The sequence below is a fragment of the Ptychodera flava genome, chromosome 2 (genome assembly GCF_041260155.1).
Source record: "Ptychodera flava strain L36383 chromosome 2, AS_Pfla_20210202, whole genome shotgun sequence".
In the NCBI taxonomy this organism is placed as follows: domain Eukaryota; kingdom Metazoa; phylum Hemichordata; class Enteropneusta; family Ptychoderidae; genus Ptychodera; species Ptychodera flava.
This window is the reverse complement of record NC_091929.1, coordinates 40532244-40548855: the sequence shown is the minus strand read 5'-3', so window position 1 is coordinate 40548855 and position 16612 is coordinate 40532244. Positions and strand designations below refer to the sequence as shown.

Below are 16612 nucleotides of genomic sequence, written 5' to 3'. Positions count from 1 at the left end.
TTTACGACGACCAGTTTCAGTCGTGCCGACGCACGTTGCAGTGTCAAAGGTCTGCTGGTCGAAGGTGATGAGCGTTTGTACATGCTTCACATATAAAGTAGACACAAAATGAGTCAACGCTCCTTCAACTGACTGAGAGACCCAATATAAGACAATACAGGGAACAATGTCTGACAAACAGCGATGAGGAAAATTACAAATTTTTCTTACAAAAATGTCGACGTCGTAAAAGTATTATTCATCTGAACATTTTAAAAATATTTCATCCAATTGTTTTTGTTACAAGAAAAAATGGGTGCGGACGTCTAACAATCTAAAAATGGTCATGATGTTCTTAAAAAAATCAACTTCATTAGTAACTTAAGATAATTATTTGCATAAATTGGAGTTAGAAATTCAATTTTTTATTGAAATGTCTACTTAGTACTCGGATTTATTCCTCGTATTTGTTCCATGAAAATTTTACATCATATATCCTAACATCACATTCAAAGGAGGTGCAGATATTTTATCCTGAAATTACTTTTTTCAGATGAGAGTACTCTTGTCGGCGATGTTTGATGAATCTGCCATGCACTCCTACTATGTTCATCGGGGATCCCTATATGGGCCTTGCAAAAAAAACCCAGAAAGACACCACTTTGTAAGTGCGTTACCACCTTTGACCCCGAGACCAGATCAGAAAATGCAAATGTATTTAACATGTGGGAGGTGGAGCTACCCACATTATCCATTGTCACGTGCCTTCACACAAGTCCTATTCGGCAAGGTGACTGCCTGGTTGTTGTACAGATGTGATCATTACTCATGGTTCTACGTTGAGCAGACTAGGATATTTAGCGAGACATTTTATAACATCTGGCAGTTCACAACACGAATTTAGTCAACAATTCTAACTAACAATGGCATATAGACAAACATGCCAAAGGCAATTTTGGCTGTTTGTTACTTTCATCACGGCGGTCAATATAAAAGCCGAATTTTTACTAAGCTGTGCATTGAGCAGTCTTAATTTTTCTTTAAAGTTTGCCAAATTTAATTAATTTTTCGTATTGTGAGGAAGAGGGGGGGGGTGTCACTGTCGCTACCTTAGACATCCGACAGTTCCTCGTCGTTCAATTTAAATATCCACTCAAGAAGAATCAGGTTTGACCTCAAGACATTCACAGAACAGTTTGCCTTGACATCATGTTTAAAAAAGTCAACAAATTATCAATAATTATTGTAATGTGAAGAAAAAACCTTACTGAACTGTAGACTATGAGAGCCTCTTTCTATTTCGTCCGGAAAAGTGTACAGTCTCAATTTACGTGGAGGTAAAAATATGCAAGGAGGCTATGACATAAAATTTATGAAGTCGAGCGTTCATTAGCATGCTATTATGCAGACCAATCAACAGTTTGATCAGTGTATTCTCCGACCAATCGTCTCTCTCCTGAGATAATCGTTACACAACAAATACCTGTCATTGTGATGTTAACTTCTGTTAACTCCACTCACGAACGTGCTGCAGCATAGACCGTTCATACTGCAATTCTACAGAGACGAACAATACTTTTTTATTTTGTTCGAGACAGTTCCTTAGAGAACACCATGATCAATGTGTTTATAGGTCTGCATAATGACATGCTAATGATGCTTCACTACAAAATTGTTGTGTATCAAGCCGGTCAGAACCTACTGGCCACGCTTGGTATATATCCTTTAAATGTTCTTTGATCAACACATCAAGATGTTTTTCCTTCATACACTTAAACATTTGTCCAATCTACTTTGAAACACACACTTGTGAGAGTTTGATTCACAACCTTCTGTTGCCATTTGTCAATTTTCAATAGTAAGGTAAAGGAGAGAGAGAGAGAGAGAGAGAGAGAGAGAGAGAGAGAGAGAATTATAATTTAAACCTTTTGGGCAACTGCAGACGTCAATGTCTACGAATCGTCTCTTACATATACAAAATATGCCTTCGTCAAAAACAAAACAGCTTGGTTCCTCGTTATACGTCACATTCTTTGTGAAAAAGAATTTTTGGGCTTGTAAACATGACTGTACTATACAATGCTTAACTGTTATCGTGTACACAAGGAAAAAAAGACGACGTCAACAGTGCCACTAAATAAACAGAACGTCGCTTTGTTCGCCACATAAAAGCCTCAGATAACCCTACTGCAAATAGGCACATTCCTTTCACATTTCGTTCTAAAGACTGTAATGTGTTCATATATGACAACAAAGAACCAATGTCCTGTTTGTCAACTTACCCTTATTGTTCCTTTATTGATGTTGTAATCCCCTTTGAATACCTGGCTGTCTGGGGAAGATTCTGCATACGAATTGAGAAACGTATGCTATCTTGGTGAAATGTCATTTTGAATTGCTTAACGGACGAAATCCTTGTTACAGTATCTAATGTCACACTAAAAATACTAGGTTTAGACAGCGGAGTCTTCCGCTCCACTGTCTATGGTTTTGCACGTCAAAAGAAATTTCCTCCAATTTTCTTCTGAAAACTTTTTCGCATTCTCTGTGGAAGTGGTGTTGAGACAACAGATTACCACTAGAATGCAGACAGTGTAAGTTGATCTAGATGTACTGTCGGTTTTAACAATAATGTTGCTCGTGCTTCACTAGGATATCACTTAATTTGATAGTATGAACTTATTTGGTGCAAAGCCTCTAAGTATATCAAGTGCGGTTCGATGTGAATGTTGTGCCGTGTTTCAGATAAATTTTGAAAGACTTCATAGTACTATACTACACACCCGGATCTCTGTATTTACAGATAAAACACTCGTGTAAATATAACCCAGTCGGCTCCTCTGTAATGTTAGAGCGCACTCTAACTACCATGCCAATTGTTCGGCTATTGACTTAACGATTCGTTTAATTCTATCATTTCTCTCGTTGCCTGGCACTGAAAGCACGCTTCTTTTGTCAAAATGCGGAAAGAAATATACAAATAAAGCGAACAGTGTTGACTTTTATCAGCACCTAGAAAACGTTTACGGGACACAAAACATTTCTTGCTGCTTATCGTTAAGTTTATTAGTTTTTCCTTTAAGCAAAGTAAAGTAAGTATGCGTGTTGGCGTAATCTCATATTGGCGGCTCAGATCCAGTGATAACATTCAAAGATAAAACAATTGTAGAAAAACAGTTACAACTACAGCTCGTATTTTTTTGCTTTCAGGTTTCTTATTTACATACACAATTTTATTCAGGATTTCTGTTGTCGAGCTTTACGGGTCAGTTTTGAGACTGCAAATAATCTTAAATGTTGCCAACGTAACTGATCAGATAAATAGGTCAATACTCTCATTTCATGGTGGGTCAAAACCTAGCCTTATACTCTGTAACAAAGAGCCAGTAGTAATACATCGGATTATGGTACATTGACATTTTAAAAACAGCTGACGATATCTCTCTCTAATTTGCCTACTTCAAATTATAAACGATATCATTGTCGCTACTAGCTAAACCATTATTTTAAAATATGAGTCTATGAGAAGACACTAAATCAAAATGGTGAACTGTATTGTAGGCATGCAACCAAACGAGTTTCACGGTCATTTCTATATGGTAGAATTTAACTATTTTGGCTGACTTGACAGATTTTCAAGTTCATATTCAAGTAAAATATCTCGCACCGATCAGTTCACACTACTTTGATAATTTTCTCAGATCCTGTATTTCTTTGGCCACTGTTTTATTGTGTCTCCTAGCGATATTGTACAACGAGTCCCATGTTGGTGGCGTTGGGGGCGTTGTGCTTTTGTCAGCACTCATTTGTATCCACTGCGTGATGAAAGCTTCAGCCGCGGCTTCTCCTGTCAACTCGTGGCTTCCTCTGGAATGTTTGATTGTCTCCCCTTCTATGCCAACATCTCGGGCGATGACTTCCCAGGTTGTTTTGATCTTCACGGCTATCTTCTTTGCATCGCTTTCCGCTATAGCGACACTACCTTGACTTAGATCTGACACGTGTCAAAAAAAGTTAGCTGTTAGACGAGAGAAAACAGTCGTAACAACTTTTAATTCAAGCATTTGGTTCGGTAAATTTATCAAGTCTTGGTCGGTTTGTTATAAATATTTGTCTAGGTAAAGCTTCTCATCAATAAGTAAAACCTTTCACCAAAGAACTATTTTAAAGAAATTCTTATTTGGTTGTGATTATTAACATAAACAACTGCAATTTTCGACGGGTGTGTACTGTCAGTGCATATTCATATGAAATTGTTTCATATCTATCGACATTTAATTCCTCGATAATGAAAAGAAATAAAACCACTGTTAGTGTTCTTAACTTTTGGATCTCAAGGAATGCTAAATAATCACTATGTGTTCATATTGGCTTCAAGATCTGTTATCTCATTTACCAAACTTTCTTAATCAAGCATCATGCGTTTTTGTCCTACCTGTTTCACTTGATCGTCTCTCAAACTGGTTCATTCGTTCTCTGATATCGCCACATTGTTGTTTTGTCCAATCTCTTACTTGTCGTAACTCTTTTCGTATTTCGTCGATTTCACTCATCCCAAGCCTCTTTTCCATCTTATTCAGTTTTTCTACTACTTTGTCAACGACTCGCGTGTCTAAAGTATCTGGGACAAACATGGTTAAATTAGTAGAAGTGTGGCTCTAAATGTTTACGGACGGACGATTCCCCCTGGTAAGACTTGAGAATACAGACAATGATTTCAGCTGGATAAACTTTTAGCTCAGGAATTTCACACTCATCATACGTTAATCGCCAGATGATCAGGTCATTCTAAGAAAGCTTTCATATTTTTTTTCATTATCTCTTCTAACGATTTGTATGTTTGATTTGTCGTCTTATTACGAAAACGATTATATGTTTTACGGGTTGGATTTCAAACGCGTTTAATTAAGTTTTGTGTTTATATGGTTATTATGCGCTCTTTCTGCTTTTTTAGTATTTAAGCACCCATTTTACTCTTCTGTACGCAAACAATCACGTGGATCTAGCTGCGACCCAGTATTCAACATTAGTCTCCCATCCATTATTGTAAATATATGTATACAAATTTGTAGACATCGATTAAATTAGCCTGGGTTACTTTATTGATTCATTGTTCATTTGTGGACATATTGGAAGATGTCATTCATTATAAGTCAATTGCCTTACCATCTCGCTTTTCAATATCCGTAATTTTATTTTTCAGTTCAGTGATCTGTGAGACGAGTTGTAACACAATCTTCTGCAATTGTTCTTTGGACTTTGTCTCCGAGGTCAGACCTTAAAAACATGGAGAATCATATCAAGTCAGGCAGACCAATTATTACACTTTTACTTTTCATAGCAAAGACAACATACGCAAAAATTCAAACATACGTTCACTCTTCAGAAAATAGTGTATTTCTAACCGTTAAAAGTTCTACCATGAGGCCCAGTTGTTTCTTATGTATTATCATTGGATAGACACAACACATACTAGCTTGACTTTTGATAAACAACACGAACGCAGCCAACGATATTACGTAAACTGTATTATGAAAACTTTTGCGGCAAATTCAACACCGTTTTTGTATTTCGCATTCATCATCATCGGTAAAGTCATAAGTAGAATCGATGATTCTATGAAATATACTTTTTTTCTGCACATTCTTCGAAACACACTTTATTTCTGCACATTTTTACTTGAGATGGATATATGTACGAGCATTATGTAACTCATAAAGTCAAATATTTTATGCAGGTATGTTAAGAACGTATGCACGTTGACATTGACGGGGCATTTGAAATTTGTAAAACGCCACAGTAAGAGAAGGGAAGATAAAGATATATGTAATAGATAATTACGATAAAACAAAAAGAGAACAAATTACAAGTTTAAAATGTTTACTGTGGTAAACTGTTTATCAAACAATGGCAAGCAGCTACAAATTCAAACGCTTAACCTAATAATGATCTTCTCTTGTACCTTTGAGTCAATAAATATCTTTTGTCCAACCTCTACACACCAAAGTATACAATATGTTGTCTCAGATATGCGTTGACATTAGTCATCGTTATTCGTCTATTATCCCTTCATGATTCGACTAATGTTTACTCCAAACGAACTAACTTCCTTCAGAGTCGATTCGAAGATTTTATGAATCAAGGCCGACTCTTGAAGAGAAAATTGCATCAGCTATATTCCACTATCTTAAATAAATAATCTAAACATTCGTACCTTTCTCTAATTTTCGCAGAGATTTTTCCAGATCATCTAGTTTCTTGATTTTATTGCCCAGGTCTCTGAGATCGCTTCTCATGCTTTGCATGGCTTCCTCTATACCAAGCTTGACGTCATCAATTTTTGCCGCAAGTCTTTGTTCCTGCTCCAGCATGAGGTTGTTCATGGCTGCTACAATGGCTGCAAAATGCAATGTTAGCATTACTATTGAAAACAAGACAGCGTAAACCGCTTTCGTGATTAGGTAATTCGTCTTTCGTGACACACAGTGTGCTTCACTTTGCATTGATGCGTGTATTGAGCTATTGTTTTCATTCTCATACAATCCATTATCATACAGGCGAACATCCAATTACAGCATAAGGTACCCATGACCCAACCAATGGAGCAATGACGAGTAAAGTGCCTTGTTCAAGGGCACAACACCGTACTGGAGTCTCGAACTCACCGTCCTCCGACAGTGATCAGTCCGTTACTCTGAATTACTGGGTCTCGAACTTACCCTCTGATAGTGCGCGCGACCGGTACCCTAATCACTGTCCCACGGTACCTCCCTTTACTTGTTAACAATTTTAGAACAATTCAACGAATCCGTATACACTACCATAGAATAGAGCGGATCAATTGATAATTACTTATTAAACAGTTTCTATATACATTAGGAGTACGTGATAAAAACGTTGGGGGAAAATCCCACTGCATTAATATTGTGAGTGAAAACATATGCAGAATGGAATGTCGAAATAAAAAGACATGGGGTTAATCAACTTAAGGAAAAATACGAAAAGAAAGAATAAGTATGTACATTGATAAAGAAGATTTAAAGAATGCACTTTATGTTTGGATTTAGATTGGATTTTGTCAGCTCGTTGGGGGAAGGTTACTCCTTAAAAGGTTAGCATAGTCACTGAGGACGTCACCATTTCTTTCATAGTGACGTGTTATAAAAATAATTTCTCCCGGTTCGATAACTAAAAAGGTTCACGAATGCCTAAACACTATTTTACAATGACATACAAAATCTTCCTGAAACAGAACAAAAACAAAGCACAAACAGAAGTAAGCAACAGACTTACCATCAGTGTCAGGTCCAGGGGATGACGGGATTGCAACACCTAAAATTGAAGGCATGCTTCATAGTTAAAAATTATACAGACATTTCAAAACAACATTAGATTGTTTCTGGAAATCTGACATCACGAGTTTTCGATTATGTGTCGATTTTTCTACAAAGGCGAAGTCTTATTTTAAACACATTGAATTTGTCTCTTCTAAAAGCGTTATATGAAACAAATTTTAATCGAACCAAAAACGAAAGGAAATCAACTAGCAAAATAAAGTATATTGTTGTAAGGAAATGCAGGAAAACCACATTTATTGATATCATTGCATTGTAGTATTTGTAATAGACATGTATTTACCCTCCTACTATTGAGATTGTAAACTATTTTGATGACCTCAATAAAAAAACTTTAGATTAAAACCCATAGACATCGTTTCCACACTGCCTATTCACCCTTTTGTTATGGAAGAAATTTTAAGCAATTTGTAAAACGCATGCATTTTATCAACGAATCAAGCAGTTATATCCAACATACGCTTCATCAACTCACGTGTTTGTAGGTTGAGTCCTGGCCGCAGAACGTTCAACACACTTTCACCGTGTCCAGTTTCTTTAAGGACGTCAAATAACTGTCCATACCCGTCACTCTGAGCTTTGAAAACACCTACGACATAAGCTACGCGAGGGTCTCCAGATTTTTCCTGAGAAGATGAAGTAAGTAACACTGTTTTCGACAAAAGGTTTTGGAACAAATAAAGTAAGGAATTTTAAAGCGGTATATTAACAATGGCAACAACAATAACAAAGTGAGCGACAACGACAATAACGTAGCTTGAAACAATGTCAACGATAACATCAACAATGACAACAACAACAGCAACAGTATAAATAATATAAATCATCATCATTATCATCACCATCAACAACAAATCGACAAGAACTAGGTTCCTAACGATTAATTTAAGATTATTAGTGTTTTCTTCGATTCACAAGAGAGTACTGAAATTGAATTTTATCATATTGTCATATTTTTGCACAATTAATCCTTTTTCATCAAAGTTCAAAGCAATGTGTCCTCTTTTGCATGCTTTCATTACTAGCATTCCCGCAGTACAGGCGATTTTGAATAGCGCAATCCTCTTTCAGTATTTGAAGACAGGGCTTAGTGATACCACAGACAAATAGAAAGACAGACTAGCAAGGGCAAGGTGTGAAGTGCTTACGTAAGCTCCCCATGTTCGCCTCGCCTCAGGTAGCTCTCGCCTCTCTTTTCCGAAGAGTTCCGACCATGCATCCTTGGGTAATTTCTGGATTTTCGCCAATTTTTAAGCGAAAGTATTTTCGGCAAATTTTGTGTTGTTTTTGTGGTGTGGTGCAGAGCGGAATTGGCGTGCTGGCGAAAACGGGAAAGTTTAGAGCTTCGGGAAAGTGAGTTTTACCATTTTAAAAATTCCTCTCACATTTTTATGAATATATAATGAGTGTCTTTGAACCAAATTTGAAAGTCTTTTATCGATACTGTCTGGTTTTACTCAATGGTTTACGGTCAGTCATATCGTCTTTTAAAAGTTGGGCATGGAAGGACGTGTCTATGAAGCTGCTGACGTGTTATGTTTTGATTGGCGTGAAGCAGTGTTTCTGCCCTGACGGCTCACAAAATAAGCATGGCTGCACGATGCCATCTCGTCGTCCTTTTCGCGTAATCTCGTGCAATTATCAAACATGAACAAAGTCTCCAAAAAATCTAACACCTGTGAAGCTCATTTTCATATGAAAAGGTCATAATCTACCATAGTCTGCTGGTCTGTCTTTCATTTGGCTGTGGTGATACATTGATTACTTAAGAAACGGTGACCGCAGACTGACCTCAATTTCCTTGAGATGTCGTTTCGTGAAGACATCGGGATATCGTTCGCGAGTTTTTTCCACAACCTTTCCCACTCGTATTTTTCCTGACAGATATTTTAGATTCCTCGTTAAAATTGCCTGTTGCCTTTCGTCCATTTTAAGTAGTATCACTGTAAGAAACTTGTCATTTGTACATAATATAAATACATGTCCATACATTCATGAATGAGTGCGTGTATGCTTGCCTGCCTACCTGCCTGCATGCATGCATGCGCACATACATACATACATACATACATACATACATACATACATACATACATATATACATACATACATACATACATACATACATACATACATACATACATACATACATACATACATACATACATACATACATACATACATACATACATACATACATACATACATACATACATACATACATATCAGAATTCGTATTTCTGAATTTCATCGAATTTATTGCTATATATCGGATTACAAAATGTCTATTCGTCGGTCTCACTTAAAAAGGTTTCCTCTTTTAATGAGAGGCGAAGTAATAGTAGAGAACTAGTAAGACATACATACATGCATGCATGCGCATGCATACAGACAGACCGACATACAGACAGACGGACATACAAAGACAGCCGTTCAATTTCAAATGACACACAGTTCTGTCGGTTGGTAATGTATGATCGATGCAAGGGGCGTGTTATTTATTACCTTGTTTATAAAGCTAACAAGGTTAAACTATCACTGATGACTCATGTCAGAAGTGACAGCCCATTAGGGTGAGTGTTATAACAAAAGACCGACGTCATACCAGACAATGCTACTGACATTGATAATTAAAATCCCACTGCAGTCATAATTAATTCTATTTTTTTTCTAATTTCTAATTTTAGTCAACAGTTTCTTACTCAGCTTCATTAGCTGCCGATTAACTTGAAACTCCGGTTTAACCGTTTGGCCAAAAGTTACAGAGCAGGTCACAATCTAACCCCTGACTATATAACCAGTATGTTCAATAATTATATCCCTTCCAGATCACTTCGTTTTTCCAATCAGAACCTCCTTAAAGTTACAAAAGCACGTACACTTCTTTATCAAATCACCTTGTCTGGATGAATATAACAATCTCCCCAAATCAATCAGGGATTCCGAGTCACTGACTAGTTTTGGGAAATTTTGTAACAACTTTCTGTATTTTACTTACTTGTCTGATGCCTCTTCGTATTTTTTATTTTTTATACTTGTACTTCTGTGTTTTTTGTGTTTATAATTTGGTGATGTAATATGATTTTCGTTTGTCTATTCGACCTCCATGAAAAGAGGTATTTCACTTATGGAGTTATCGAGTTTAAATAAAGAATAATAATAATAATAACACTACTTATCAAGCCAAACATACAATCACTTCAGATTGAACATAGATCGACGGTGTATATCGGTTAGAATGTCAAATATGTTTGTAAGCTCACACCTTTCCGGCCCTACGACGTTCAGGAATTTCGCTGCACACACTTGTATAGGCACCCCTGACAACAATCTTCACGTATCGAGAGAATCTGGCTCAATCTGTGAATAGATAAGAATAATATATTAGAGACTGACGACATCGTGGATCTAAATCTGTTCCAATTCAATAGATCAAAGAGAAACTTTTAAAATTAACACGACTGGAACTAATTTGGGATTATTGGATTTTGAAGTAATCTAATTTAATCTGCAAATGTAACTTCATCTCATTTTCTTTTTAAGGTACATACTTATTTTTGTTAGATTTGTAATATTGCAACACTTTTGAGAAATTTGAAAAATATGAAGATCCAATTATCCAAAATTAGTCTTCAGTGTGAAAGTTTCCTTTGTCTTTGCTGTGCCTATGCCAGCTGCATTGGAGAAGATGTGAATGAAATCTGTACCAGACATCACATATATAAAACTGATTAATCTTGGTTTTCCTCTCCTTTTCACCTGTATCACTGGCACAAGTACCATTTTGCCTTTCAGGATATATTTTGTTTGAAAGCATCGACAGAGCATCATCATCATATTTATTCAGTACTGTAGACCACCGGCCTAGATGTACAATTTGCTGTTGAAAATCCATTACCCAGGCCTATCCACCAAACGATGATATCTTTCAGCTTTATAGATCAGCGAATCAATATTACATTTTCGTTCTTTGGCAGCATTTGAAGCAAATAGATTAAGGAGCAAAATGTTAATGTTGCTTGCTGTAATTGTGTGTCGCTCGCGAGCATCCAAATCATCTCAATTCAAGTGACCGAAAGTGAACTAAAACGCCCCATCGATTCATGTGTTCTTTTATCTTGTGACCTTCAACCGGTCACTTATTCATTTGGCCTAATTGACGACGGGTTTATGGCTGCCATAAAGATGAATTTACCGTAACCATGCATGCACAAAAGTGAATTGTTTTACATCCATACCGTAAGGTGTAGTGGCTTTGTACGTTCTCACTTATTATCAGTCAAGGGTCAGGGTGTGCAGCCCGGAAGTGACCCTCCTAGGAAAGAAGTTTAGGGACAACCGAGCCTGCCGGCTCACGTAAACATTCTCGTAGGGCAAAAAATATTATAAAATAAAATAAAACAGAAAATAAATAAATAAATTGTGCTGTTCCGATAAAATGTTTTTCAAAAATAGGGTAGGTAGGTCGGCTGGGATTTTTTCCAAAATATTTTCATATTTAAATATGCACTTTTCAGGCGTTCAAATACTGGCCACAACATTTCCAGAAAACAGTATCATACATATATAAGGAATAAAAACATACAAGACATATTCGTTCAAGCAAAAACCAAATGCCAGGTGTTTACGTAGCTCTAAAAAGTTTAGGGACGGCAGGTAAAAAATAGGGTAGGTCGGGTTATCGGAACAGCACATATTTTTAGCTCACATGTTCAAACACATGGGCTAATGTTATAGCGATGTATGTCTGTCTGTCTGTGTGTGTGTGTGTGTGTGTGTGTGTGTGTGTGTCTGTTTATGTAATAAATTGGGTCAAACTGATTATATGACTTACAGCAGCAATTTGGATAAAATAAGATCCTATAACATTCCTTGAAAGTCAAAACTAAAACGACTATCTGTGCATTATCTTCTTACTTCATATCTGCTCGCAATCTCTTTATTTTCTACTTTTTTCACTATTCTCTACTTTTTGGAAATATACGGTATGAGTGGGGTTTCCTTGTAATCTTAGATGAGAAAAATTCCTTTGAAGAAAACCTGTTGGCAACATCTAGCTCCACTTTAAAATGAAGAAAAGCGCTAGTATTTCAAGGGACAATTTCAAATCGTTTCTTAAGAACTCTATAATTTGCAGGTCATAAATTTCTATCAAACATCCTTGATACTACGAGCAGACCAGCAGTTAATGCAGGACTGCGTTTGCCGTCGAGCAGGCAAGAACAATTAACCGTTATAAAGACACCATCGACTTCATTGTACAGATGCGAGACGTAGACCGCACCTCCTAAAAGCGTGTACGATTTCTCTTACTGAATAGAGGGGGTATAAAGGAGCTATTGTTACTTAGGTGAGTGTTCTCTATTTTGGCTGTTTCAATATTTTCTCAGTCTTCCTTCTTCGTGAAACACTCCAATTTGAAATATAAGACTTTTATTTGCTGTTACCGTAGTTTCGTCTTCAAGTGACAAAGACACTGGCATTACGCCAGCAGAAGCTTTAGTCTCAACGTTTTTTTAAGCAAGAATCAAAATGCTATATGACACGGAGGCTCAGATTCACTACAGAGATACGACAATCAATCTCATTGAGAATCAAGGGTTTCCATCGATGCGGCCTAACTTGTATTGTAGACCTGGTGTCACCCTTTTTTTACATGACCGCACATAAAAACAAAAGGATTGCACTGTCTACTGATGTTTGCGAAAGGTTCTATTTGCGCACTATGAAAACCCAATGAAAGCCTTTGCCACCGTGTTATTCATGTCATTTTGACCGTATTTATGGCGTAACTGTACTGGAATGCAATCGAATTGGGTCTTGATTCTACCGAATTTGAAGGACACTACTGCAAAAACGATTGTTTTTTCAACTTAGTTCTGATTTATATGGTTAAAGCTCAGCTACTCGAACGAGAATAGCGCTATTATCATTGTGTAGCGTTCAATCACTTACAATATAAAATAATGTAAAGTGAATGTTTGCCATACTGTTAAGTTATGCAGCCTGTAATGACAAAGAAATGGTTTTCATTTTTGTTTGCTTTATGCCGCTAACATTTTGGCAAAATATCACACGAGTGAATCACATGTAATTGTAGACTTGTAAAACGCCTAACATTCTCTTCACAACTAATACACGCAAAGATATTGGAAATCTCATATAACACTTACCCCGTGAAGAGTTACAAATCTGCTGTGTTTGTAATCAACGTCAGGCAGGTAAAGTAAAGGTAGTGTCTCCAGCAATTGCACGGTCGGTTGATATCAAACAGTAACTTACCACCGTAACCACGTATTTCATACTGCCATTGCGTGTAAACAAAATGTACGACGACCAGAGTTAGTTGTGTCAACGAACGTTGCAATGTCAAAGGTCTGCTGACAGAAGATGATGCGCACTTGTACGTGCTTCACAATAAAGTGGAGACAGAATGACTCAACTCTCCTTCAACTGACTAAGACACCCGGTGTAGCGCAATTCATGGTACAATGTTCGACAAAATTCTTGAAGCAAAATAACAACAAGCTCGTAATTCATCCTAGCACTGTCCAAACATTTTCATACCAAATTTTGTTTGAAACAAGTAAAAAATTGGTTCCGAAATCTAACAACCAAAAATGTCATGATGTTCATGAAAAACAACTTCATTAGTGACTTTGTGATAAGTATTTGCACAAATTTGAGTTCGAATTTAAAATTCTATTGAAATGTCTAAGAATTATTCCCCATACTTATTCCACGACAAATTTACACAATATACACTTGCATAATACTGAGATGCTATATTGAAATGAGGTGAAAATATTTTATCCTTAAATGGTTCCTTTTTCCAGATGAGACACCATTTGTCCGTGGTATTTGATGAATTTGCCATGCACTCCCAATAAGTTTATTGGGGATCTCCTCATGGGCCTTGCATTAAAACAGAAAGACACTACTTTGTAAGTGCGTTACCACTTTGACCCTAAGAAAAGATCAGAACCGAATATGCTACTACTTTATAAAGGCTTCACCTGGCATTAAAGTGCTTAAAGAGGAAGTTCAAAAGGCTATTTTTTCACAAATGCTATCTTTGGGGTCGCGTATCCCGGAAAGGCCAATTTGCTGTTCATATCTCGCGCGATTTCTTACAAAAACGGGCAAACATTTTAGCGGAAGTTGCAGTTTAGAGCTTCGTCAACTCATTGTATTTTAAGGCAGGGACCATCCTCTTATGCGTATGGCCTTGCCCACTCACTCACGTTCACGCAAGGCTGTGCACATTTGCATAGCATAAGCTTATAACATAAACTTACGCTGATACGCACAGCCTGGTGTGGCATAAAAATCTGCTTGTAGTCAATTACTGAAAATACGAGTCGGAACCATCAATATCACAATTTCACTCAGCTGAAAGGATGAGTTTTGTAGGAAGTACATGGAGGTTATTAATTATTGTCATACTGAACATGAAGTTACCCATTCGTTGAAACAAAGAAATAACCAACTTGGTGTTCCTTATTACCATGGTAGGGGACAGTATTCTGGCAAATAGATTCCAAAATTTGTAGTCGATTGTTCATATTAGCATCTTATTATGCAGACCAATTTATACCTTAATTAGGGTATTCTCCAACAACTGTCTTGTCTCCTGAGATATTCCCCATGGCATCGTGATGTTAATTTCTGTTACCTTCAGTCACGACCATGCCCCTACGTAGACTGTCCATGACCGGTCAAATTCTGCCTAGACGACCTATATAGTAGTTAACTTTGTTCGAGACAGTTGCTCCGAGAACAACATGATCGAGGTGGTAATAGTTCTGTATAATGACATGCTGATGATGTTTCACTACAAAATTGATGTGTATCGATTCCGGCAGAACCCTACCGGCCATGCTTAGTATAACCTTTATACTCTTGAAATACAGTATTCTTGCATAGTCAACACTTTGTGAGTTTTTCCCATAATGCATTTCACCGGTTGTGCAGAATTTATTTTCAGAACGCTGCCTTTAACAATTTAAACAGTTAGGTTAAAGTTGATGAGAGAGAGAGAGATATGCAGACGTCAATGTCAACAATTCGTCGATTACATAAGGTAATGTCATAATAATAATTGTTTTTGTAAAACCGAAAACAGATTGGTTCCTCTCTCTTTATACATCGCTTATTCTGTACATGCCACACTGTAGGGACAAAGATTTTCTGGAATTCTGAATTATGTTGGTTGTAGAAAACTAGCAGACTGTATCAGTGTGACTGTACTATACGATTTTAGCTGTCATTGTGCATATAGGTATAAAACACGAGGCCGACCGTGCTACTAAATAAACAAAACACTTTGTTGGTCAAACAAGAGCAGTCGATGACCCTATTGTGAGAACTCATTCCTGTCAGATTGCGTTTTAAAGACTGTGTTCTTATATGACAACAAATGACCCATGTCCTATTTGGCGACTTACCCTTGTTTCCTTTATTGATATTGTAATCCCCTTTGAATAGCTGGCTTTCTCGGGAAGATTCCGCACACGAATTGAGAAACGTATGCTATCTTGGTGAAATGTCATTTTTCTTTACGGACGAATTCCTTATTACAGTATCCAATGTCACACTAAAAAAATAGGTTTTGCCGTAGACAGCGGAGTCTTCTGAGCCTATGGTTTTGCACGTCAAAAGAAATTTCCTCCAATTTTCTTTTGCAAATATTATTCGCATTCTCTGAGGAAGTGGTGTTGAAGACAACAGATTACCACTTAGACGCCGAAAGTGTAAGTTGATAGTGATCTAGATGTGCTGTCGTTTTAACAAAAGTTGCTCTTGCCTCACTAGGATACGAATTAATGTGATAGTATGAAAGTATTTGGTGCTAAGCCTCTAGATTTATCAAGTGCGGTTTGATGTGAATTTTGTGCCGTGTTTCAGATAAATTGTGAAAGATTTCACATAACTCTACTACACAACCGGATCTCTGTATTTACAGTTAAACACTCGTGTAAATATAACCCAGTCGGCTTCTCTGTAATGTCAGAGCGCACACTAACTACCATGCCAAGTGTTTGGCTATTGACTTAACGATTCGTTTAATTCTATCATTTTTCTCGTTGCCTGGCACTGAAAGCACGCTTCTTTTGTCGAAATGCGGAAAGAAACATACAAATAAAACGAACAGTGCTGACTTTTATCAGCAACTAGAAAACGTTTACGGGATATAAAACATTAAAAATTGTATTGCTGCTTATCGTTAGGTTTATTAGTTTTTCCTTTAAGCAAAGTAAAGTAAGTATGCGTGTTGG

At 37.0% G+C, this 16612-nt stretch overlaps 2 protein-coding genes across 2 annotated transcripts; both read right to left on the bottom strand.

Moving 5' to 3' along the window:
• Positions 1-3495: 3495 nt before the first annotated feature.
• On the bottom strand, positions 3496-4595 carry LOC139148482 (uncharacterized). The gene is made up of 2 exons (XM_070719953.1): positions 4415-4595; positions 3496-3973 (listed from the first exon to the last, which is right to left on the bottom strand). The coding sequence occupies exons 1-2, from the start codon at positions 4548-4550 to the stop codon at positions 3660-3662; spliced, it is 450 nt and encodes a 149-aa protein (XP_070576054.1). The 5' UTR covers positions 4551-4595; the 3' UTR covers positions 3496-3659.
• Positions 4596-5125: 530 nt separating this feature from the next.
• On the bottom strand, positions 5126-10749 carry LOC139150263 (uncharacterized). Its single transcript, XM_070722520.1, has 6 exons — positions 10600-10749; positions 9126-9287; positions 7810-7960; positions 7273-7311; positions 6194-6376; positions 5126-5256 (listed from the first exon to the last, which is right to left on the bottom strand). Exons 2-6 carry the CDS (start codon positions 9261-9263, stop codon positions 5126-5128), a joined length of 642 nt encoding a protein of 213 aa, XP_070578621.1. The 5' UTR covers positions 9264-9287; positions 10600-10749.
• Between the last annotated feature and the right edge of the window lie 5863 nt (positions 10750-16612).

Coding starts and splice junctions, on each gene's coding strand:
- LOC139148482 (XM_070719953.1), bottom strand. CDS start 4,550: ATGGAAAAGAGGCTTGGGATGAGTGAAATCGACGAAATACGAAAAGAG. Junction 3,974..4,414: donor GAGACGATCAAGTGAAACAG/GTAGGACAAAAA, acceptor GACACGTGTCAG/ATCTAAGTCAAGGTAGTGTC.
- LOC139150263 (XM_070722520.1), bottom strand. CDS start 9,263: ATGGACGAAAGGCAACAGGCAATTTTAACGAGGAATCTAAAATATCTG. Junction 7,961..9,125: donor GACATCTCAAGGAAATTGAG/GTCAGTCTGCGG, acceptor TCATCTTCTCAG/GAAAAATCTGGAGACCCTCG. Junction 7,312..7,809: donor AGGACTCAACCTACAAACAC/GTGAGTTGATGA, acceptor CTTCAATTTTAG/GTGTTGCAATCCCGTCATCC.